This window comes from Meles meles, chromosome 5, assembly GCF_922984935.1.
Source record: "Meles meles chromosome 5, mMelMel3.1 paternal haplotype, whole genome shotgun sequence".
Lineage (NCBI taxonomy): Eukaryota > Metazoa > Chordata > Mammalia > Carnivora > Mustelidae > Meles > Meles meles.
Window position 1 is genome coordinate 76,477,635 of NC_060070.1, and position 24,002 is coordinate 76,501,636.

General features: G+C 37.6%; 1 protein-coding gene across 4 annotated transcripts in view; it reads right to left on the reverse strand.

Moving 5' to 3' along the window:
• The window catches only part of TRMT11 (tRNA methyltransferase 11 homolog), a 72,924-nt gene extending 53,493 nt beyond the window's left edge, over nt 1–19,431 (reverse strand). For 2 of the 4 annotated variants that reach the window (XM_046006151.1, XM_046006149.1), the window contains exons 1-7: nt 19,323–19,431; nt 12,671–12,736; nt 10,322–10,395; nt 6,667–6,748; nt 6,490–6,582; nt 6,122–6,256; nt 5,041–5,197 (exon numbers count right to left, since the gene is read on the reverse strand). In XM_046006151.1, the coding sequence (XP_045862107.1) occupies nt 5,041–5,197; nt 6,122–6,256; nt 6,490–6,582; nt 6,667–6,748; nt 10,322–10,395; nt 12,671–12,736; nt 19,323–19,394 (679 nt within the window). In that variant the 5' untranslated portion in view covers nt 19,395–19,431. Of the gene's footprint in view, nt 1–5,040; nt 5,198–6,121; nt 6,257–6,489; nt 6,583–6,666; nt 6,749–10,321; nt 10,396–12,670; nt 12,737–12,843; nt 12,995–19,322 lie in introns of those variants that run through there. The other 2 variants (XM_046006150.1, XM_046006152.1) reach the window with 2 other exon arrangements.
• Between the last annotated feature and the right edge of the window lie 4,571 nt (nt 19,432–24,002).

Below are 24,002 nucleotides of genomic sequence, written 5' to 3' on the forward strand. Positions count from 1 at the left end.
GCCCCTTACTTACATTGAAGGTAATCAGTATTTTGATTGCTGTGGCAGCAATTAGCATTTCATAATATACCCAACCTCATAGACATCAAGGGAAAGAAAATTTACCTATACTAGGAACTCTATTTTTAGACTTTATAGTATTATCTACATGTATGCATACATATTGAGCATTATGTACATGTACGTAAGTCAAAGAATTCTTTTCATTCCCAGAAAAAGTTTTTAAAGTCCAAGAACAGGGACGCCTGGGTGGCTCAGTGGGTTGAGCCGCTGCCTTCGGCTCGGGTCATGATCCCAGGGTCCTGGGATCGAGTCCCGCATGGTCTCCTTGCTCGGCAGGGAGCCTGCTTCTCTCTCCACCTCTGCCTGCCTGTGTGCTCTCTCTCTCTCTCCTTCTCTCTGACAAATAAATAAAATAAAATAAAAAAAATTAAAAAAAAATAAATAAATAAAGTCCAAGAACAAATTAAATATTAATAAAAGGTTTAGCATTCGGAAAAAAGAGAAATTTATAGATCTATTCCTCACAGCATATAAGAAAAACTCCAAATAGATCAGAGACCTAAAGAAACTAAACTAAAACTATAAATGTACTATGAAAAGAAACATAGCTAGATACCTCTATAACTTAGATGTAGGAAAAACTTGCATGGCAAAAGGCAACTGTTTGCAAAGTCAACAAATAAATGGCAAACTGGGAGAAAATATTTGGTTGTGTGTACATGCACGCATGCAATATCCATATGTATACATCTTTACATGCATATAAAAAACAGGAAAAAAGAGGGAAGACTAATTACCTAGCATACAAATTACTTTCAAAAATAAAGAAATGTCTACATAAAAATGGGCAAAAGACATGAAAAATATTTCCAAAGAAATTATCAAAATGGCCCTTAAAACATAAAAGGTTGCAACAACATGGACTGAACTAGAGGGTATTACACTAAGTGAAATAAGTCAATCAGAGAAAGACAATTATCATATGATCTCACCAATATGCAGAATTTAAGAAACAAGGCAGAGAATCATAGGGGAAGAGAGGAAAAAAAAGAAACAACAAGACAAAACCAGAGAGGGAAACAAACCATAAGAGACTCTTATTAATCACAGGAAACAAAAAGGGTTGCTGCCGGTGTAGTGGGTGGAGGGATGGGGAAACTGGGTGATGGGCATTGGGGAGGATATGTATTATAACAAGCACTAGGTATTATATAACACTCATGAATTACAGACCCATACCCCTGAAACAAATAATACATTATATGTTAAATATATATATAAAAGGTTATTAGACTTCACTTATAATAAGAGAAATACAAAATAACACTAAACTGAGATATTGTTTTCATCCAACAGACTGGCAACATTTCAAGACCTTGACAAAAAACTCTGCTGGTGAAACAAGGTTTAAAATATACATACGTTCTTCCTCCAGCAATTCTACTTTTAAGAATTTACCCTAGAGCCGTATCTCCAACATCATGCAAGTATATATACAAAAGATTATTCATTGCAGGCATTATTTGTAACTCTAAAATACTGGACACTACTCATGTCCAAGTATATATAGGAGACTGTTTGAATAAATTACAGTATATACACCCATGGAGTACAAGTATAAAAAAGAATGAAGACAACTCCTATGAACTAACAGAAAGTGATTTTCAGGAAAAACTGTTAAGTGAGAAAAGCAATTTGGTGTAAGAAAGAAGTAAAAGTAAAATGTACATATATCTGCCTACCATTACAAAAAAACCAAACAAGAAGAATCAACTAAAAAAAAAAAAAAGAAGTTGGTTATCTATGAGGGATGAGGGAGAATGAAGAAATACAGAAAGAAGTGATACTTGTCTGAGTATATCTCTTACATAGTTGACTTCTGAAAGTAAATTGATTTTCTGCATATTTAAAAATAAATCAACAAGGCTGGAAGGAGGTAAAAAAAAAAATCTAAAACTGAGGGCAAACTGAAAAAAATGAACTCCAAGCTGATTTTGAAATGAAGGGGAAAAGAAGAAAGCACAATATTTGATTTTACTGCCCTTTAGGTGTGGTAAAAAGAACAGAATACATAGCCTAAAAACATATCCTTTTAATAGGGTTTTTGTATTTTTTTGCTTTTCTTTTAGTGGTAAGGGTAAAGCAATTTTGAAATTATTTTAGATATAGGAATGAGCAAAAGAATAAATGTGTAGAAAACAGGATTCTCGGGGCGCCTGGGTGGCTCAGTGGTTTAAGCCACTGCCTTCGGCTCAGGTCATGATCTCGGGGTCCTGGGATCGAGTCCCGCATTGGGCTCGCTGCTCGGCAGGGAGCCTGCTTCCCTCTCACTCTCTCTGTCTGCCTCTCTGCCTACTTGTGATCTCTCTCTGTCAAATAAATAAATAAAATCTTAAAAAAAAAAAAGAAAACAGGATTCTCACTGTGGAAGAAGGCACACATAAAAATGGAATCGGGATAGGCAAGAAAGGAATCTGTCGGGATAGACTAGAATTTGTAGTATATATGAAAATTCACAATTTTTACAACATATGTGTCTATCCACATGCACACACAGTACATACACAGGGATATGTGTATTTGCATACATATTTATATGCATATTGTACACATACACATAAATGTCCAGCTTATCTGCTGAAAGGGTGGAGAAAGTGAAGATACCTAGCACCCAGATCTTGGTCTCTAATACCATTCCCCACTAAAAGAAACAACAGTTCCTTGGAGAAATGGCTGATTCCAGGGTTTGGGCAGGTAAAAGGTGAGCCAGAAAGTAAGAAAGTACCCCAAAATAAAAAAGACAGGGTACAGGTCACAAAGACAGATACAGTATAAAAGGGCTCCACTTGGCAAATGTGGGATAACTTGAGCAACAAAGTAAGTTAACGAGTTATAGACCACTATGGGGAATCCACAGCTTATATTAATAATAAATACATAGGAGAGACAAAAGGGCTCTTGGCTATAAGAGAATGAGTGTTGAGTGGTAACTATGGAGGGAGTACCATTATTGGAAAAATCATCCCTTTGTGACCAAAGTTAAAACTGGTTCAGACGAGAATCATCAGTGAATGCAAAACCTGACCACTTGACAGGGGTGAGGGGGAATTTAGATGTGGAACAGGATATTCACATGGGTCTTAACACACAATAGAAAAATCACCCACCACCTTAACCAGCTGATCAAAATAAATATTACCAATGAGGGGCAGACAACCATCATGCAGATGCCCTGAGAAGGACACAAAATCACTGTTGTTGTAGTCTGGCCAGGAATGTATAACTTGCAGAACTCATGCAGAAATAAGTGAGGTATATTCTAAATAAAAAACAGAGGAGGGACAGTGTTCTTCAAAAGTGCAAATTTCACAAAAAAGAAAAAGAAAGACTGTGGACTTGTTCCATACCAAATGGATTAAAGAAACATCAGTGACAAAATATAATACTTGATGCTAGACTGGAAAGGAAAAAAGATAGTATATAAAACATCAGTGGGTCAATTAGCAAAAATGTCATATGAACATTAAAGTACTGCATTAGCAGTACATTTGCTAACGTTGAAAACTATACCATGGTTATGTAAGAGAATATTCTCATTCTTAAGATATATATATTTAAGTATTTGAGAGGTAAAGGGACTGGATGGATGCAATTTCAAACTGTAAAGAAAACAAAATTATGTAAATAAACATAAAAAGAAATGATAAAGCAAATGAGACCAAAATGTTAACAATAATTTCATCTGAATCAAGTATGTGCAAGTGTTTGTTCTCTGTTCTATTTTCATTCTTGTATCTTTACTATAAGTTTGACATTATTTCCAGTAAGAGTTTAAAAAGTGGGGGGAGGCACTAAGGATAATGAAGATAGGAAACAAACAAATAGGTCTAATGCTGGGTGGGGGATATATGGAGACACTGGTAGAATGCAGAAGAGAAACTAACCAGCAGATTAATTCAACAACAAACACAGAAATTCATTACAACAGTTAGAAATCTCTTGACTTTGATACTATTTCTTCCTTATCGCATGTGGTCACATTCCTCAAGGTGGGTTATGGTGTAATAGCTGGTGGACAGATCTTAATGCCGAAAGAGCTCTAGCGTAGTAGTTAAGAGCATGAGCTCTGGAGTTAGACTGCTTGAGTTTGAATCTCATGAAATTTACACACTGTATAACCTTGGCCAAGTCACATAACCTCTCTCGGTGCCATAATCCCCTCAGGAAGTTTTTTTTCTTTTTAGTTCAACAATGTTAGCTATTGTGGCAGAGCTCCTTCCCAAGTTTCTGATGGGGAAAGACAGCTACAGGGAGAAACTCCAAACACAAACATAATTTGTTCCAAGACAATCTGAATCACAATGAATTTAGCCAGACAGATCTAAATATGAGTACTCCCTACATATGAGTAAGAGCCAGCAAAAAATAGGGCAAAGTAGGAAAATTTCCTCACGGAATCAGAGGAGGTTAATATGGAATTTTAGGACTACTACACAAAGTTAATTATGAGGACAGAACACAAGACTGCAGTCTCAGCAGCCAGGCTCTAGCCCGTTAATAATTAAGTCACTTTCCTTATTTTCATACTTACTTATAAACCTCTACAAACCAAAGATCAGACACAGTACCCATTTTTTTCCATGTAAGTATATAGTTACCAATGTCAAATAATGAACACTTTTTTTTTTATCTTATCACTCGGGTTTTTTTTTTCCACTCGAGTTCCCCTATTTAGATAAACTATAGCTTTACAACATTTCCACAGTACACAGTATTGCAATGTGTGGTATACCCCTCCACCTAGTGGTTAACTTGGGGGAAAAGCCCACAAAATTAAATCCTTTCATTCTTGAAGTGGCACAAGTGTTGCATACTGGGCTATTACACAAATATGTGACCATCTCTTAGTCACCATCTCATGAAAGTTAAGATTATTTTGTACAAACTTACTAATCTTTTAGCAAAAACATCACTATGAGCTTGACTAATATAAACAAGTAATATCTATGCACTAGTTTAACAGTTAAATAAAAATACCTGTTCCAACAAATGGATCAAAGACAATATCATTCTCTTTCACTTTTCCATGGTTGGCCATGATAAATGATAAACCAGCATCCATGCTTGTATTTCCAATAAAGTGTCTCTTTTTGACACTGTATGACTCAATAAGCTCTCTCTGTCCATCTGCAATCTAGATCAGAGATTCTTCAAATTAGTTTAACTGTATAAAACAGATTGAAATTAACCATTCACAATAAAACCAGAGTATCTTGATAAAAACTTCTTTCCAGGGGCGCCTGGGTGGCTCAGTGGTTTAAGCCACTGCCTTCAGCTCAGGTCATGATCTCAGGGTCCTGGGATCGAGTCCCACATCGGGCTCTCTGCTCAGCAGGGAGCCTGCTTCCCTCTCACTCTCTCTGCCTACTTGTGATCTCTCTCTGTCAAATAAATAAATAAAATCTTTAAAAAAAAAAAAAAAAAAAACTTCTTTCCACTTACCATTGCTCTAAACTTGTTCATTTAAAAAATATGACTGAGGTAATTGTGGACAAATACCTTGTATTTTTTAGCGTGTTGCAATTTACTGTGACTTTCTGAACTAAATTTGAATTGAATTTGAATACAATAATTCCAGGGGTTGGTAGTGAGTAAATTTTACCCACCTCTTTTTTCTCCTAAAAACAATAATCTGTAATATAAGCCCCAGCTTCCATTACCCTTAGGGAAGGGAACAGGACTGCTCTGTAGTAATTTTATTTCTTTTTGGAATTTGAGCTTAGATTTGAGAACTCCACAAATGAGATCCCTCAGTTACCACAGCACACTACCTTTTCTCTGCTTAAAAAGCAATCCAGACTTTCTGACAAGTCTCATGTTATTTTTTCCTGGTACACCATCTCTAGGCCCTATATCTAACAAGCCTCGTGCACTTCCCAGGAATCTCTGGAAAAACAAACGAAACAACATAACCACATATTTTCCACTCATTTTAATTCATACAGTAATTCTGAGTCTTCAGTTGTTTTAAAATTCTACATATAGAATCCTATACAAAGGTCTAACATTAAGCTTTAAAAGAAACAATCTCAAATAGATAAAAAGAACACCTCCTTACCCATCTACCAAAATAGATATTATGTGGATTCTCAGGGATGCAGTTTGGGTCCAAACCATAATCCTCCAAAACAGAGAATATATGCTGTGGCTTCTTTAAATTCACTTTCCCTTCAAATGGCAGAAACTCAAGTGCCTAAAAAAGAAAAGTGATTTTCATGTCCCATTAGAATTTTAAAGGAAAAACGGTGCTTGTATAGTAGTACCGATCTTGCAAGTTTGGTATCAGCATTAAGTAAGACAAAACATGAGAATCAGCACAGTGTGCCACAGAATAAGCACTTAAAAGAATTGAGAATTATTACATATCAGCAGCAACAGACCACATTATTCTCATAGGCTTTTTTCATTATTGCTAAATTCACTTACATCTATTCGTTTGACTTTTTCTTCTTGTGTCAATGTTTTATTAAATGTGTGAATCTTTATTTTATACGTAGAATCTGAATGTAGAAACGGAACCTAAAATAAAGCAAATAAATTATTTAAAGCTTCGTAATTCTACAGTATCTGTAGATACACCTATATAAGAATTTCACTACGCACCATCTTCTCCACAGGGTAGTTTTTAAGAGAACTATATAGCTCCTCTGGAGATTTTCCATGACCCCATAGTTCAAATATGGACCTAGGAAATAAATGATTACTATTAACCTCAGTAACAAAATCAGTTCATGCAGTAATATGGAATAATTACTTCCCTCGTTCTTTATCCTTGTTCCACTAATACAATTATTGCCTATATTTTCTAAGCTATAAATGAGAAATGTGTTAATAAACATTAAGTTAATAAATGTAACTTAATGTTAATAAACATTAAGTCCAAATCACACAAAGAAGTTTAACTTTACACAGAAGAAGGAAACTTAAGCCAAGATTTTTCCAAGTTTTCATTATTATATTTTTATACTAGAATACAAATGATGTAGCAACATCATTTATTTTAGTGAAACAGGTGAAAAGCTGCAGCAAATCCAATTTTTTGCAGTGTCTGCTCCATAAAATAAAAATGACCAGTTAAAAACGTTACAATTAATATTTAGCTATTACTAATATTTAATAACTGTTAGTTACTTTTCTAACCACTACAAAAAGAAAATTCTTACTGTAAAAAAAAAATTTCAAGCTTCCACCAATTTCAAGGAACATGTAAACAAAGCAAATTTCATTATGGAACTCAAATCTACACAGTAGCATAATTTTGTGCATCTAAATACAAACTATTTTATAATTGTAATTAATGCTACCATTGGGATGGAGAATATTATCCTTTGAAAATAAATTTCATTTCCTTTCTACTGAATTTATTGAAAGAGGGCCTCTACAGTAATCCTTCTCTTACTTAGCCCTCACTAAAGGGGTGACCTCAGCTATACAAACATGCAAGGAGTAAAAAGCAGCAAACACAATTATTCAGAATAGATGTCCCCAAATTCCATGTATTCAGGATTTTTTCTTAATGTTAAAAGATTATAATAAGCTTAATCAACTCATTTATTCAACAAATATTTATTAAGTATTACTATATACCAGGAATTGTTCTGTGCATGAAGACACAATAGAACAAAGCTCACTGCCTTCATTAAAACCTTGAAAAACAAAAACAATAAAAAAATAATAAAAGCTAACATATAACTCAAAGTACAAGGGCCTGTTCTAAGGCCATTTATAATATGGATTCATAACTGTTCCTCATAGGAGCCCTATGAGGTAGCTTCCAGTATCATCACCCATTGAACTCATGAGGAAACTGAGGGACAAGGAGATTAAAATGACTCTTTCAGGTCATATAGCAATTAAGCTAGGATTCCAATCCTTCAGACTCTAGACTACACATATGACTACATGCACTGTAATACACTGTTCCTGAAAAACTTAAAAAAAAAAAAAAGGAATCCCAACCCATTCAGGGAAAGGCAGTTTCATGGATTATAATTATCCCTAATGAGCTATTATACAGTATAACGTAGGAATTAATGCTTATAACAATAACCTAGAATCAACGAAATATGACTCCATATCCTCTTTTTCAGAAAGAACTTATATATAATAAATTTATATTTTAAATAGTCAAAATAAAGATTAGGCACATAACACCAAAAGCTTCAGCTATAATTGGAACATTAATTTATAATAATAGCTTTAATGATTTAGATTTTCAGAGTAAACAGTTTTCATATATATGACTTAACTACTGTGATCCATACTTTAGAGATTATAAAGCTTATACAGGCTGCCGTACTTCTGATAGGTGATATATAAATAAGCATGGATATCAACTTACTAATACAACAATTTCAAATATATTTTTCTTTAAAAGTTTTTATTTATTTGACAGAAACACAGCGAGAGAGGGAACACAAGCAAGGGGAATGGGAGAGGGAGAAGCAGGCTCCCACCTAGCAGGGAGCCCAAGGCAGGGCTCAGTTCAAGGACCCTGGGATCATGATCTGAGTTGAAGGCAGACGCTTAACAACTAAGTCACCCAGACGCCCCAATAATCTCAAATATTTTAGTGATTATGGAAGTAATAATGAAATCTTTCTGACAAAATTTAAGAAACTATCCTTTGAGGGAAGGAGGGGAGTAGAATTGGGAAAGGTGCACAGAGTCAACAGTTTCTTTCTGTAAACCACTTTTTTTTTTTTTTTTTTAAGAAAGCTATGGCAAGTATCTCAAAATTTGAGATCTAACAAGGTAGATACCTGGGTGTTTATTATATTTTTCATCCTTTTTGTAATGTGCTCAAAATAGTCCATGTTAAAAATAAATTAACAAAACAAAATTAACTTTCAATCCCTAGTCTACCACAAAAAAACTTAAATTTAAGTTAATTTTCAATCCATGCTTATAATAGTCTATTTTATTTCCAGAACAATTAATGCTACAATTAGGACTGTGAATTTTATCATTTGAAAATGAACTCCTCCTTTCCTTTCTATTAAATTTATAGACAGAGGACCTCTATAGTCATACCACCCTTACTTAGCTATCATTGAAGGTATACCCAACCTAAGCTATTCAAAATATACAGAGAATAGAAAGTAGGCAAGGAAATTATTATATAATATTATATAATCATTACATAATTACTAATTTTACCATTAAGTAAATGCAGGAGAAGATAAAAGCTTTGAAGGAAGTATACAAGTTCCTGGTCCTCAAGCAGCTATTTCAAACCTAATTAAGACTTATCTACTGAAATCAAACAACTCTTAGAACCATAAATTTTAATATGTTAATCAAAAGTAATAATTGTGGGGCGCCTGGGTGGCTCAGTGGGTTAAAGCCTCTGCCTTTCGCTCAGGTCATGATCCCAGGGTCCTGGGATCGAGCCCCGCATCGGGCTCTCTGCTTGGCAGGGAGCCTGCTTCCTCCTCTCTGTCTCTGCCTGCCTCTCTCCCTACTTGTGATTTCTATCTGTCAAATAAATAAATAAAATCTTTAAAAAAAAAAAAAAAAAAGTAATAATTGTAAAAAAAAAAAAAAGTAATAATTGTTCAGAAGATATGTTTTTTTAGTTATGTTTCTGTCTGCCAGTCATTTTTACTGAATAGTAAGACCCATTAGCAAGTTTCAACTTAAAAGATTGGGAAGGAAGGAATGGGGAAAAAGATGAGACACCAATGATAAAATCTAGAAAACAGGTAGGATAAACTATGAACAACATCATTATAGTAATCCACACAAGATAAGATAATCAGGACTTCGCTCTCTAATAAAGCAGCAAAACATTTCAGTATATGTGCTGCCGAAGCGAGCACAGCAGCAAGACATTTCATAGTGGTCCTCACTTTTTGTCATTTCAGACTTATCTGCTCACCCAACTAAAAACCATCTATAAGAAAAAATATTTAGGTTCTCAATACTTTGGTTATAATTAAATGTGGAATTTAACCTATGAAATAAGCATTTACATCTTAAATTATATTCCTGCTTAATACAGAAGTTTAAAAAAATTACCCTAAAACAAGTGTTCATGCATTTCACCATTAACATTCCCTCACTCTGTTTCAGCAGAAAACTCCCTGTTCTACCACCACCACCCAGTGGCAAATTCATGTATCTGCAAGCTAAAGTGAGCTCCCCACAACAAAACCCTAATTCTCTGCCAATAGAATGGCAAGAAGGACAGAGAAGTATGAGAAGGATGTTATACAATCTGCACAATCTGCAGGAAAACATTATAAGTTTCTCTTACTTGGCACACACTGTTCGTTTCATTAAGTTTCTGGCAATATCTTCTGAGGGAATGCTAAGAATCCAAAAAGGAGACTGAAAAAAATAACAATATACAACTTGTAACTGGTTTTATGGCCTCATATGCTTCTCTAGTCAAGAAGTCAATAAGAGATTCCTATTTGCTACTTTTATGTAAGAATACTCTAACCAAAATAAAAATTACTCCAATAGTTAAAAAGTAAATTATTTTAATAGGTAACCTGTTAGGATAATATAGTACAACATCAACATTACATTAATTAACATCAACGTTACAACATAAATGACCATAAATGCAAATATCAGCAAATATAAGGTTAAATTAAGATTAATTTTGCATTTACTCTTATGTATTTTGACCAAAGTAATTAATGCATATTTCACCCCAAAGTAAAATCTCAGAATTTTCTATAGTTGATCATTCCTGATAATATAGCTATTTTACTTTTAACTTCTACGTAATGTATTTCTTTGAATGATCCCTCTTTTAAGTAGTTGTGGCCACCTGAGGGGTAGAAATAACTATGAAGGAAAATCATAGGGTATATTATCATTAATTCTTATTATTTTATCTAAGGAAAAGTGTCAGGTGCATCAGAAGTGTTCACCAATTCTCTGTGTCAACCATCAAGATTACAGGCACTTTTAAAAAATTTATTTTATTTTATCTTATTTTCAGAGATAGAGCATGCATGGGTGTACATGGGAGTAGAAGGGAGAGGGGGAAAGAGAGAGACTTAAGCAAGCTCCACACTGAGCATGGAACTGGACTTGGGGCTTGATTTCCCAGCTCTGAGATTATGACCTGAGCAGAAATCAAGAGTTGGTTGCTTAATCAACTGAGCCACCCAGGAGCCCCAATTATAGGCACTTTTCATCTCCACCCTGATAACCCCTTGCCAGAATACAGAAAAACAAAGCAGAACCCTGACCTCAGTTCATCATGCTTACCCAATTATATCTATACTCTCCCTTTTTTCATCCTCCCTCAGTACATGAAAATTAGAAATAGAAGTCCAACTTTAGTGGACTTTCAACTAAGTTCTCTAATCTTCTGGAAGAAATCCTCCCTGCCATTCTTTCTTCTTCCAATATTTATAACTACTCTACAGAAAAATTCAAAATAATCCAAATAGAAAAAAGATGATTATCTCAATATTATTTTTATTAGAAAAACTTAAAAGCAATCTGAATGTAATTAGATAAATGACAGAACTAATCAATAGAAAATATTATATGACCCTGTTAGTAATGAAGGCTATGTAGCAACATGGGCCTATATTAATACTATCAAGTGAAAAAGAGACTGAAGAAGTTCATAATTAGTATTAGAACTAAAGGGAAGGAGCACCTAGGTGGCTCAGATGGTTAAGCAGCTGCCTTCTGCTCAGGTCATGATCCTAGGGTCTTGGGATTGAGCTCTCCATTGGGCTCCCTGGTCAGCAGAGAGCCTGCTTCTCCCTATCCCTCTGCCTGCCACTCTGCCTACTTGTGCTCTGTCAAATAAATAAAGAAAATCTTTGGGGGAAAAAAAAAGCTGAATCATGATTTTAAAAAAAATTGAACTAAAGGGGAAAAAAGCCTATGAAAAAAGACTGGAAGGCCCTACCCTCAAATTATAAGTCACATGAAGAAAGAAAAATTAGGAATGACTTTTTTTTTCTTTTTTAAGATTATTTATTTATTTGACAGACAGATCACAAGCAGGCAGAGAGGCAGACAGAGAGAAAGGAGGCAGCAGGCTCCCTGCTGAGCAGAGAGCCCGATGATGCGATGATGCGATTGCGGGGCTTGCGGGGCTCGATCCCAGGACTCTGGGATCATGACCTGAGCTGAACGCAGAGGCTTTAACCCCCTGAGCCACCCAGGAGCCCAGGAATGACTTTTTTTATTTCCCAAAGTTCTCTAATACACTGATAAACTACCAAATACAAAATATAAAACTCAAATTCACAATCTTATACATGCATAATTTCGTGTTTAAATAATTCCCAGTATTAAGTCTGAAATTCCGTTAAATTCTAAATTCTAATTCTAATCATACCTCATCAACAGAAAACAGTCCATTTTTCTCAACTAAGGGATAGATACCAAGTACAGTACAAGTGTTGAGTTAAAAATTAAAAACTAGTAAACTAAATGAATACTGGAAATAAACTTAAATGACGTTCCAAAACCACAACTTTTCCAAAAATATCCTTTTTATTCAATTGTCCCTAGAAACAGAAACAAGTAGCTATATAAATATGTTTGCAGTTCTTCTCTTCAAACCCAAGATTCTTATAAATATACTGCACATGATCTAAGGAAAAATATAAATTCAACTTACCTTTCCATAAGTTTCCTGACTACTGATGAACTGACCTCCAAAAAGTGAAAGCAAAGACTTTATTTCCTACATTGAAAATATTATAAAAGAACACATTTTAACACAGGGAACTCAAAGTCTATTAACAGATATAGGTATAATAAGATTTTTTTAAGAGTGGTTAAGTGACCTACATGGGGCATTTAAATTTCAGCACCAGGCAAATTACAACTCTATGTTCTGAAAAAATTTTACAGTCACAACCACAGTTAAGTAATTTCTGAAAAATTTTACATAACAAGAAGGCTGCCAAAAGACTTGCTCAGAAAATGCCCTGATTTTGGAAAAAAACAGATGACAGAACTATGGGCAAGTAAATCTGACAACTGATCAGTAAAAATAAAAATGAATTATTAAGCAGATAAGTTGAGGATATTTAGACAAGAAATAAGTGATTAACCAGGAAGCATCACTGTTGATTCATTAAACAGAAGTTACAGTAAGTTAGCCTCTTCTTTCTGGCTCAAGTTACAGAACTAGAAAGAGAACACAATAGCTACTTTAAAAACATCAGGAATGCAAAGTTGAAATATGTTCAGATAATATTACATTCTGTGAAACAATCACTTTGCACTGATAAATACAAGATGACTATATAAATTTTACAATATATACTAACAAATTTAGTCTCCTCAAATAACATACTAACAAATTTAGTCTTAGAGCTCTACCATAAAGCAGGCAGAATCCCACACCTCTCTGTAGGTCTCATGGAGGAGGCAACCCAATCAGAAAAGCATCCTCTCTGCTGGGTGCCTACAGTCCCCTTTTATCCCAACTAGGAGAAGCGGCCTTTAACATCAAGCTCATCATGAGCCACAGGCACCATGAGACAGAATACCCAGACCACCACATTCTCTACCTCAAGACCAAAAGGAATAGAAGGTTTGAGCAATTCATTCTTTTTCTATTTTTCCTTTTGACTATGCAACAAAATTTATTTTTCTTTAATCCCTGGATTTATAAGGGGCTAAATTCAGTTGAATTATATGGACAGAGCAAGAACTTGCATAGTCTATCAGTAAATACTGAAGGTAACCCCAAAGTCAATTTGAAACACACGTGACAAATATTTAAATAGAAGGCATCGCCAGACTTGGGAATTAGATGAATCACAATTTTACTTTCACCTCTTCCTAACAGTGGCCATGTGGTTTTATACAAGGCACTTCTCTCATCTGGAAAATAGGAATCATAGCTACCTCATGAAGGAAAGACGTCTGTGACAACAGGGCACAAAACCTAGGGTGTTAAGTAAAGGAATCAAGATGATGATGAACCTGAAGTCCAGTGGCTCAAGAAATCAAGCAAGACTGACAAAGTTATCATTCTTAAAACAAAACAAACAAACAAACAAAAATGAAGTTATAGATTAAGTTATTTTGGCCTAGATTATTACTGTTCATTTCCAGCTTCACATTTAAAACATCAACATTTGCTGCTCCAGGGGGTAAAGCTCAGTGGCAGAGCATCTGACTGCAAAATCTGCTGGTCCTGAGATACCTTGTTAAACATTAGTAAGAGGCCAAAACAAACCACAAAGGCTCTATGAGCTTTAAAAAAAAAAAAAAAAAAAAGCGAAGGATTATTGAAGTTTTATAGCATAGCATTAGCTCCACTACCCCAAACTTAAGCAACGTTTTAAAATTTAAAATAAATGTGATAACCCAAGTTTTAAATCTATGAGCAAAACTTGTATTATACTACGCCATCAATTTACTTGGAAAAAGCAAAACACAAAATCTTTGCTCTTACAGCAAATTCACTTTCTAGTTGAGAATCTTCCTATATTAGGAACAAAATAATTTACTGGATCTACAAATACTGCATGATCTGGGGGGCCTGCCTCATGCATTAATTCACATGAGCTTTTCAGTTCTTTTGGCCACTCACTTCTTCATGCATTTAGTTTGTTTCAGAGCCAGCAATAAAATCCAGGTGTCTGACCTCTAGTACAAAAAGGCAGGCACCAACTAAAACAGGCCTTGATTAACTCTACAAAGGTAAAACAGGGCCACATTATATTCCTAATCTCTCACTTTAAGCTGCATTTAAGCTGCATAAATTCTTTTTTCTGCTTAGCAGTTCTAAAACAGCAGATGTACTCAAAAGTGTAGACTGTCCTCTTGACTGCCTTTCTCAAAGGGATCCTCTCACTCAATACTTACTACGAAACTAATATGTACAAAGCACTGAGCTATGTAAAGATAAATACATATTTGTCTTCAGGGAGCTTATGGTCTAATAGAACAAAACATTTAACCTAGTTAATTGAAATGTGAGCTGTAAAACAGTGAGTGCTCTTAAAAAAGTAAAATCAAAAAGGTATTACATTAGAGTTCAAAGGAGAAAAGATCACTTAAGTTTCAGAAGAAAAGTTCTCATGGAAACTGACTTAAGCCCTGGAATACAGAGAGAATCTGCACATACAAAAGAGGACTTCCCCTTCTAGCGATGGCAAACTACGTAATTCAGATTAAGCCTTCTGCTGAGAAGAACTAGAAAAACCTGGCATCTGCTTGGACGCATGGAGCAATTACAAGAATTACCAAACCAAACTTCAGGAGAAGCCAGAAATCCTAAGGTGCAGCCACTTGCTTCCCAGGACATTGACCAATTCCAAAAGCAGCTGCGGAGCTAGATGGTCCTTTTGACAGCTTAATGGAGTCAGAAGAACAAAAAGAATATTGTGCCATCCATAGAAAAGAAAGATAGCTTGATAGACCACCCAATTTGGACTGGGATCTCCAAAAGCTACGTACCAGAGGAACATGTATAAATCAGAACAGAAACAAAACTTAATACCTGGAAATGAGTTTAAGGTATCCTAGATCATTAATGCTTCTACTTCAAGAGGATTTACATCATCCTAGACCTCATGTTATTTCTTCAGATAACTTTCCAAATATGCAGATTTAAAAAATAAGCCAGCACACATATGAAAAAGAACCAAGAGAAACAGTACATAGAAACAACAGGCCCACAGGACTACTTTTATCATATTTAATATGTGTTTTCTTTTTTTTTAATATTTTATTTTTATTTATTTGACAGACAGAGATCACAAGCAGGCAGAGAGGCAGGCAGAGAGAGAGGGAGGAAGCAGGCTCCCCGCTGAGCAGAGAGCCCGATGCGGGGCTTGATCCCAGGACCCTGAGATCATGACCTGAGCCGAAGGCAGAGGCTTAAACTACTGAGCCACCCAGGTGCCCCTAATATGTGTTTTCTATAGTTTGTCAGACTTAACATAACTGTGCTTTTTATATTCAAGGGGATAAAAGACATAATTAGGAATTTAGGCAAAAACTAAAAATCTATGAAAAAGGAAAGTGCAGAGTTGAAAAAGAATCAAGTAAAAAAATAAACCTAAAATAAATACGTGGGTAAATCTCAATGAAGATTGACTACATAAAATCAATAGATTGAAGACTGAAATAGGGAAGACCCAACTAGACAAAAGGAAGCACAGGCCAAAGCATGAAAACTGAGAGCATCATTCAGGGAATGATGGGGATTCTCTCTTGGCTGCACTGAGGTGGGAGTTGGGGGAGACAGAGAACCATGCAACAGTGGGCTAATGCCAGACCAGGAAGTTTCAGCCTTGGGACAATGAGGGTGTAAAAGAGAAATGAGGGGCGTCTGGGTGGTTCAGTGGGTTGGGCCTCTGCCTTCAGCTCAGGTCATGATCCCAGAGTCCTGGAATCAAGCCCCGCATCTGGCTCTCTGCTCAGCAGGAGTCTGCTCCCCACCCCCCAACCCATCTTCTGCCTGCCTCTCTGCCTACTTATGATTTCTGTCTAATTAATTAATTAATTGATTGATTTTAAAAAGAGAAATGAGCTTTTTGGGAGACTAAACTGACACCAGAGTAAGAAACTGACACCAGGGTAAGACGCTAAGAATAATTTAAGACAAAGAAACAGGTAAAATGTCCAAGTACTAGGGATGCTATTTTGAAGACTGCAGCCTAACCACTCCATTCTCACTGCATTGCTGGACTAAGGCACACAACCTCCTTGGCCTCTTTTTCCAGTATTCCTTCTCTGGTGCTCCAGAATTCTTCTAAAACACAATGATTACTAGTCAATTGCTGGTTTAGAAAGAAAAAAAATTGTCACTTCCTGGCTTAAAGAGTCAATGGCTCCCCCATTAAATCTAAAATAAAATACCAATTCCTTGCAATGGTTTCAAAACATTCCAAACTCTGGATCCTACCCACCTCTCTACCCCCACTGCCCATTACCTCATCCTTACTCCCCACATCCCACACCCCAAACCACCATAATCAACTCCTTCCACTTGTTTTTGTTTCTTACTGAAGTGGGCTTTCCAATCCTCTTTATCCACAAAATAGCTCTTCATCAATTAAGATCTATTAAAATATTACCTCCTCCATGAAATTCTACGCCTTTACACCCCTATCTTGCCAGTGCACCCGCTCAGCAAAACATTAATCCTGAATCAATGCCACAGTCTTCCTTCACTGCTCCGAAGGCCAGAGAATTGCACACAACTGAAGAAAACTAGAGAATCTCAGCACAATCACAAAGACATGATCATCACCCTAGCTGGATTTCCAGCATTGCTCTAATACCTGTGTTCTCAATGTTTAACTTGTCAGCTCCCTCTTTTACTCTCAATGACTATTTCAAATTTAACTATTTTTCCCCAATGTCTCCACTCAACTGCTTGGTCCCTGATCTCTCAATTAACACCCCTGACTCATTCATAACCTAGAAAACAGACCCTCAGGCAGCTACCTCATTTCCAGCTTACCGCTCCTTGCCCACTCCCTCCTTCTAGTGAAAGGCCAGCACCTCCCACTGTGCCCTTATATCCATTCTCCCCTTCTGTGAACTCTGCTTAACCCTAGGCCTTCCTCAAACTGTTAACTAATCTCTACTTTCCCTTCTTATGCTCTAGTTAAGAGCAGTCTATCTCCCCTTCCACATTTTCCAGTGACCATTAAATCAAGCAATCTAGCTCACCACCCCACTCCAAAACTCTACACAACAGTATTAGCAAAATTCCTAGAACTTTACCCTTCTGATTTCTGTGCCCGCAAAGTCTTTCTATTCTGACACCTGCCAATCCTCTTCATTACCGCCTCTTTTCTCACTTCCCCCCACTATCAATACTTCCAAGCTCCTGTAGTTGACCCCCAACTCTTTCAACATTATGCCTTCTATGAATAATTTCACTTCCTCCCCTGATGTTCATCTTCCAAACATCTATTACCAGTCTAGACCACTCTATTATACTCCATGCATAGTCCTATATTCAATGCCACTCCCCCGTCTCCGCAACACCACCCCCGATCATCTCCACTTGATATTACAGAAACACATCAAATTCAGCATAACCAAAATTTAAATCTTTCATCTGCCTGTGTTCTACATTTTAAATGGAGACGCAACCCAGGAGTCATCCTTGACTGGCCCCTGTCCCCCCCCCCCAAATATTCAATCATCAAGTGATGATGATTTCATCACCTAAGTATGTTCCATCTATCCCATGCTTTTGCCCCTGCCTTAATTCAGGCCTTCTTATTCTACTAACAAGACTATTTCAACAGGCTCCTAACTAGTCTGTTTCCAGACTTATTCCTCTCAAATCTATCCTCATTATTGCTGCCAAAGTGATTTTTTCTTTAAAAGCTTCTTTGCTCAAAACTCTTCAGTAAATTTCCCTTACAAGCAAATAAATTTTCTCTTCCCTTCCAGCATACTCAAGGCTTTGCATTTTCTGTCCCCTATCTACATCTCCTACTCTTTTTTTTTTGTGACTCTCAGCTACATATTTCATAATTCAGTAATACTGAATTGTAATTCTAATTTATTTATCCTTGGCCTGGCTAACCCCTACTCATACTTTAGTTATTGTTGAAGTGTCATATCCTCATGCAAGCCCTCTTAAAGGCCAACATCCCCCACTCTTCAGGTGGATCAGATTCCCCTTCTATGCTCTCGTATCGCCCTACATATCTACCACTGCACTTACGAATGTTATTTCTTAAAATGTTCGTACATCTGCTCGAACCTTCGCCTAAAGAGTAAGCTCCTTGAAGACAGAAACCGTCTTTACCATCTCCATATCCCCAGCTCCAGCACATGCAATTACAAATACTCTGAAAATATTCTGGAATGAATGAAACACTTTTCCCAACTTCTCCATCACCTAACCCCTGCCACCAACCACCACTACCAGAAATCCCACCCTCCTCCACGGGCTTTGACCTGCATATTTGCCACTTAAAACACTGCACTGAGCATGTCCGTTAGCTGACTCTATTCACTGCTGGGGGAAGAGTTTCTGGAGCGAGGCAACGGGTCATATCCACCTGCCTAACTCCAATACCTGACGCATGGGCAGAAGAATGAATGAAAATGCTTGGCAAGTCTGTGAGAGACTATCTTGGACTTCTCTCTCACACACCCTCCGCCGAGCTAGGATCCTTCCCAGGGCCCGAGGGACCAGGGACGCGTGATACCTCCGACAAGCAAACACCCCCGGATCCCTGCTTGCTCAAGCTGAGATCTCCGCCGCCCGCACACCAACCCCCACTGTGCCGTCCTCTCCCGTCGAGAAGTTGTGGAGGGCGCCCCTGGCTCACCGGCAAGCGGAACTCCAGGTGCTCTTGCGCCATGAGCAGCAAATACCTATTCAATGGGCACGATATCGCCATTGCAGCCGCCCACGGTGCGCCTGCGCGATGCGTACAGTTTCCCACCTCTCTGGCCCCTCCCGCACACCGCCTTTTCCGCTGAGGCGGAGCCTGAAGGGCCGGAAGCGGAAGCTGGGCGGGGTGAACGCTGTCTCGGGGTTCCTCGCGCGGATTCGTTGAGCCTGGAGGGGCAACGCCCGCTGGGAGGTACTTTCTGGTTGAAATGCGGAAGTATGAGGAGCCGGTGTGAATAGCCTTGATCTGTTGAGCAGCAGGTTGCGATAAAGCAAGTTCCCGTTGGTTCTCCGACCAGGAAAGCTTCAAATCCTAGTTCTTCAAAACTGAACTGGAATTTCCCCTTTTTCATATAGACTTCTCTATCGACTTCAAGCTTGGAGGACCTGGCTCACTCATCTAATAGTTAATATCCTTTTTGTATTTTTTTGCAATATCTTTTAAAGGATACATGCCCCCTAAGCCAGTTGGAATAAGCTGTTGACGTAGGTAATCTCTTACGGTTCATTCTATACCTCATAGAAAACAAAATGTCCTCAATAATTTGCTCAGTAATTAGAAGGTCGTGATGTTAGGCACAGGCACAGTCCACAGCCAACTCTATATTAAAACAATGATGGAGGGGCGCCTGGATGGCTCAGTCCTTAAGCCTCTGCCTTGGGCTCAGGTCATTATCCCAGGGTTCTGCGATGGATCGAGCCCACATTGCGCTCCTGCTCTGCGGGAAGCCTGCTTCTCCTTCTTCCACTCCACCCTTTTGTGTGCCCTCTCTTGCTGTCTCTCTCTGTCAAATAAATCTTTAAAAAATAAAACTGATGGAAATTGCCTCTAAATATTCATACTGGCACAGGTTTCATAGCACATAAAATAAGTAGTAACATACCGTAAATTTTAAAATTTTTGTAGTCTACATATATGCATTACTGCTTTTGCCTTATTGAGAGCAGTTTCTTTTGCGTCCCATCATAATGCACAAAGTACAAGAGTACTACATATTACAAGCACCATGTGCTGGGAACATACTCCGTACTTCATAGTGGTGATTAAGAATATAAACTGTGATGTCCATCTTAGGTTCAAATCTCAGTCCCACTATTTACGATCTATATGCTCTTAAGCAAATTTCTTAGGCTCCTTTAACAGCAGTTTTATCTAAAATGGAGTAATACTGTCTCCCTCGAGGGATTGTTAGGATTAAGTAGAATAATGTACAGAAGTGTTTAATATAACACCTGGCATATTGTATGGAGCCAATGAATGGAATTAAAGGAGACTTCTCTTTAAAAAATATAAGTATGAAAATTTCTCTTAACAAGCAATCTGTCTTTGTTAGGAAAACTCTTGATAAGTCCACTTAAGATAAACAATAAAATGAGTGTCTGAGGAGTACAGATTTTTCTTGGCCCCAAGGCTTCAGAAAAGGGATAAAAGTATGAGACATGAGAAGTCAGGTGGGACAGAGAACCAATGAAATATTAGGGGAATGATGTGCAGTGCTTGGTATGCCCCATCCCCAAAGCTTGTCAGAATTACCAAACATTAAATTTTAATCGGGCAATTTTTCATGCCTGGATTAATAGGATGCTGTGCAGAGACAGCAAATGAGAATACACAGCCTAGGAGAACCCAGACAAATTCAAGGTTCACTGATTTTTCCCATGAACTTCCTTTACTTCCTTAAAGCTAAGGTTCATGACTAAATCCCTACTAATTCTCCACTCTAGAAATGAACAGATCACATATACCAAGAATTTCAAACCATTGGATACATGATCTGGGGAAATAGAAATTAACCCTGCACAGGCCGGGCCATTAGGATTAGTGTGGAACTACTTGTGAGATCAATTAAACTTTGAAAAAGTCACACCAGAGCTGTTCCATGTTCTTGAGCTTACTAAAGTCCTTAAGGAGCAGCAAGAGGGTATGGCCTTGATGTTTAAACTAAGATCTAGAGACTGGCAATTGTTTGTTTTTTTAATTTATACCGGAAGGAGCAAGAAAGTTCATAGTCTGTTTTTGGGGATCCATGCTTCAGCTACCAGGGCAGACTTCGTAGAAACTTGGCTCCTACTGTGAGATTACTATTGTGCAAGCTTTTGAGTCTCTGGCCTAGCCTGATGATGACTGAAAACTAGAATCATTCCTAGATAGTTAGGATCTGAAATAAGGAAACTCTTGAGTTCTGGTTATAAGAGGCCCCTATGCTGTTGAGACTATTAGGGCAGAGTCAGTGAAGAAAGGAAATGACTAGAGAGTTAAGAGGTCCCAACAGTAGAAGTCATGTGTAATGTTAAAACTGTCTGTACCTCTGTCTCGGGCTGAGCATTTAACATTTGTCAATGGGTTGGGTATCACAGAGAACCATAGACATTTGTGCACCAGTGGGGGGTAGGGAACTTCTCTGCATATGTATTAAGACTAGAAGATTTATTTTAAAAGATTTTATTTGTCAGAGAGAGAGCACACAAGCAGAGGGAGCAGCAGGCAGAAGGAGAAGCAGGCTCCCCGCTGAGCAAAGAAACCACTGTGGACTCAATCCCAGGATCCTGGGATCATGACCTAAGCCGAAGGCAGATGCTTAACCAACTGAGCCACCCAGGTGTCCCAAGACTAGAAAATTTTTCCAATAAGCAAAAAACAAGAGGTTTTTGGACAGTTTAGAGAATAAAATTTTGTTGGAATGAGTTACATAACAACTACAGGGACTTCACTATGGTGAAATATTCTTGACTGAGTTCTAATTTCATGAAATGCCAGAAGGGTCTCCAGTATCGTCAGTCTAAATGAAGATTATCGAGGAAGAGAAGAGAGGACGAACACCGGGTGCTCTTGGGAAACAAACTTGAACAAATTGGGACAAGGTACCAGTTTAAAATTAAGCAGCTGCAATTGATTTAAATATGACTCAAAATCTCCAGAAGTAGAGAAAAGTAGAGGCTTGTCCTCTGATCAAAAAATTATCCCAAACCTGAAATCCTAGTTGTAAACTAGACCTACTAATTTGCTACCTGTGAAGTAGGTTCTGTGCATAGAAAAAAATGTGAAGGAAAATGGGCTGGAGATTCAGCCTTGTGTCCTGGCCATCCTTAAACTCTAATGCTGCCACAATTCAAATAATCAAAAGCCATACCTTTCCAGACAGATGTAAGATGGCAGCCTGATTGAGTTAGGCTAGAGAACAACTCTTAACCATATCTTAGCAACTGACTGAAATAGAAACCGAAAGGAGCCTAACCTAGGGCCTACCAAAATTAGGGATGACTTCTCTTCCTTGGGCAGGTACTTAATTTAATTCTTTTGATGGCAATGAGATTGTGATCATAAGATACCAAAAATTGTTTCACTCTGCTTTTATTCCACTCCAAATACGAGGCCAAGGAAGGCCTGTATATCATCTACTGTGCTCCAGGCTTCAGCTTTGTAGCTTACATGGCTTTGCACATTTTTGAATGTGCATTCAAAATTTATTACTTCTCTTGGGCAGAACTTGTGAACCAGAAAATGATGCAAGTTCACAGTGCATTTGCCACATTTGAGCCAGGTCTTTGTCCTTCTTCCTTCCCTGCTTCCCACTTTCTCTCCCTTTCTTCTTTCCTTCCTAAAAGGTAAATAGCAAACATGATTTTTTTTTTGTAATTTAAATATGTAAATTAAAAAAATTTTTTTCAGCTTAACAGTATTCATTGTTTTTGCACCACACCCAGTACTCCATGCAATACGTGCCCTCCCTATTACCCACCACCTGGTTCCCCAACCTCCCACCCCCCCACCCACGCCCCCTTCAAAACCCTCAGGTTGTTTTTCAGAGTCCATAGTCTCTCACAGTTCATCTCCCCTTCCACTTTCCCTCAACTCCCTTCTTCTCTCCATCTCCCCATGTCCTCCATGTTCTTTGTTATGCTCCACAAATAAGTGAAACCATATGATACTTGACTCTCTGCTTGACTTATTTCACTCAGCGTAATCTCCTCCAGTCCCATCCATGTTGTTACAAAAGTTGAGTATTCATCCTTTCTGATGGAGGCATAATACTCCATAGTTTATATGGAACACATCTTCCTTATCCATTCGTCCGTTGAAGGGCATCTTGGTTCTTTCCACAGTTTGGCGACCGTGGTCATTGCTGCTATAAACATTGGGGTACAGATGGCTCTTCTTTTCACTACATTGTATCTTCGGGGTAAATACCAGCAGTGCAATTGCAGGGTCATAGGGAAGCTCTATTTTTAATTTCTTGAGGAATCTCCACACTGTTCTCCAAAGTGGCTGCACCAACTTGCATTCCCACCAACAATGTAAGAGGGTTCCCCTTTCTCCACATCCTCTCCAGCACACGTTGTTTCCTGTCTTGCTAATTTTGGCCATTCTAACTGGTGTCAGGTGGTATCTCAATGTAGTTTTAATTTGAATCTCCCTGATGGCTAGTGATGATGAGCATTTTTTCATGTGTCTGATAGCCATTTGTATGTCTTCATTGGAGAAGTGTCTGTTCATATCTTCTGCCCATTTTTTGATATGATTATCTGTTTTGTGTGTGTTGAGTTTGAGGAGTTCTTTGTAGATCCTGGATATCAACCTTTTGTCTGTACTGTTATTTGCAAATATCTTCTCCCA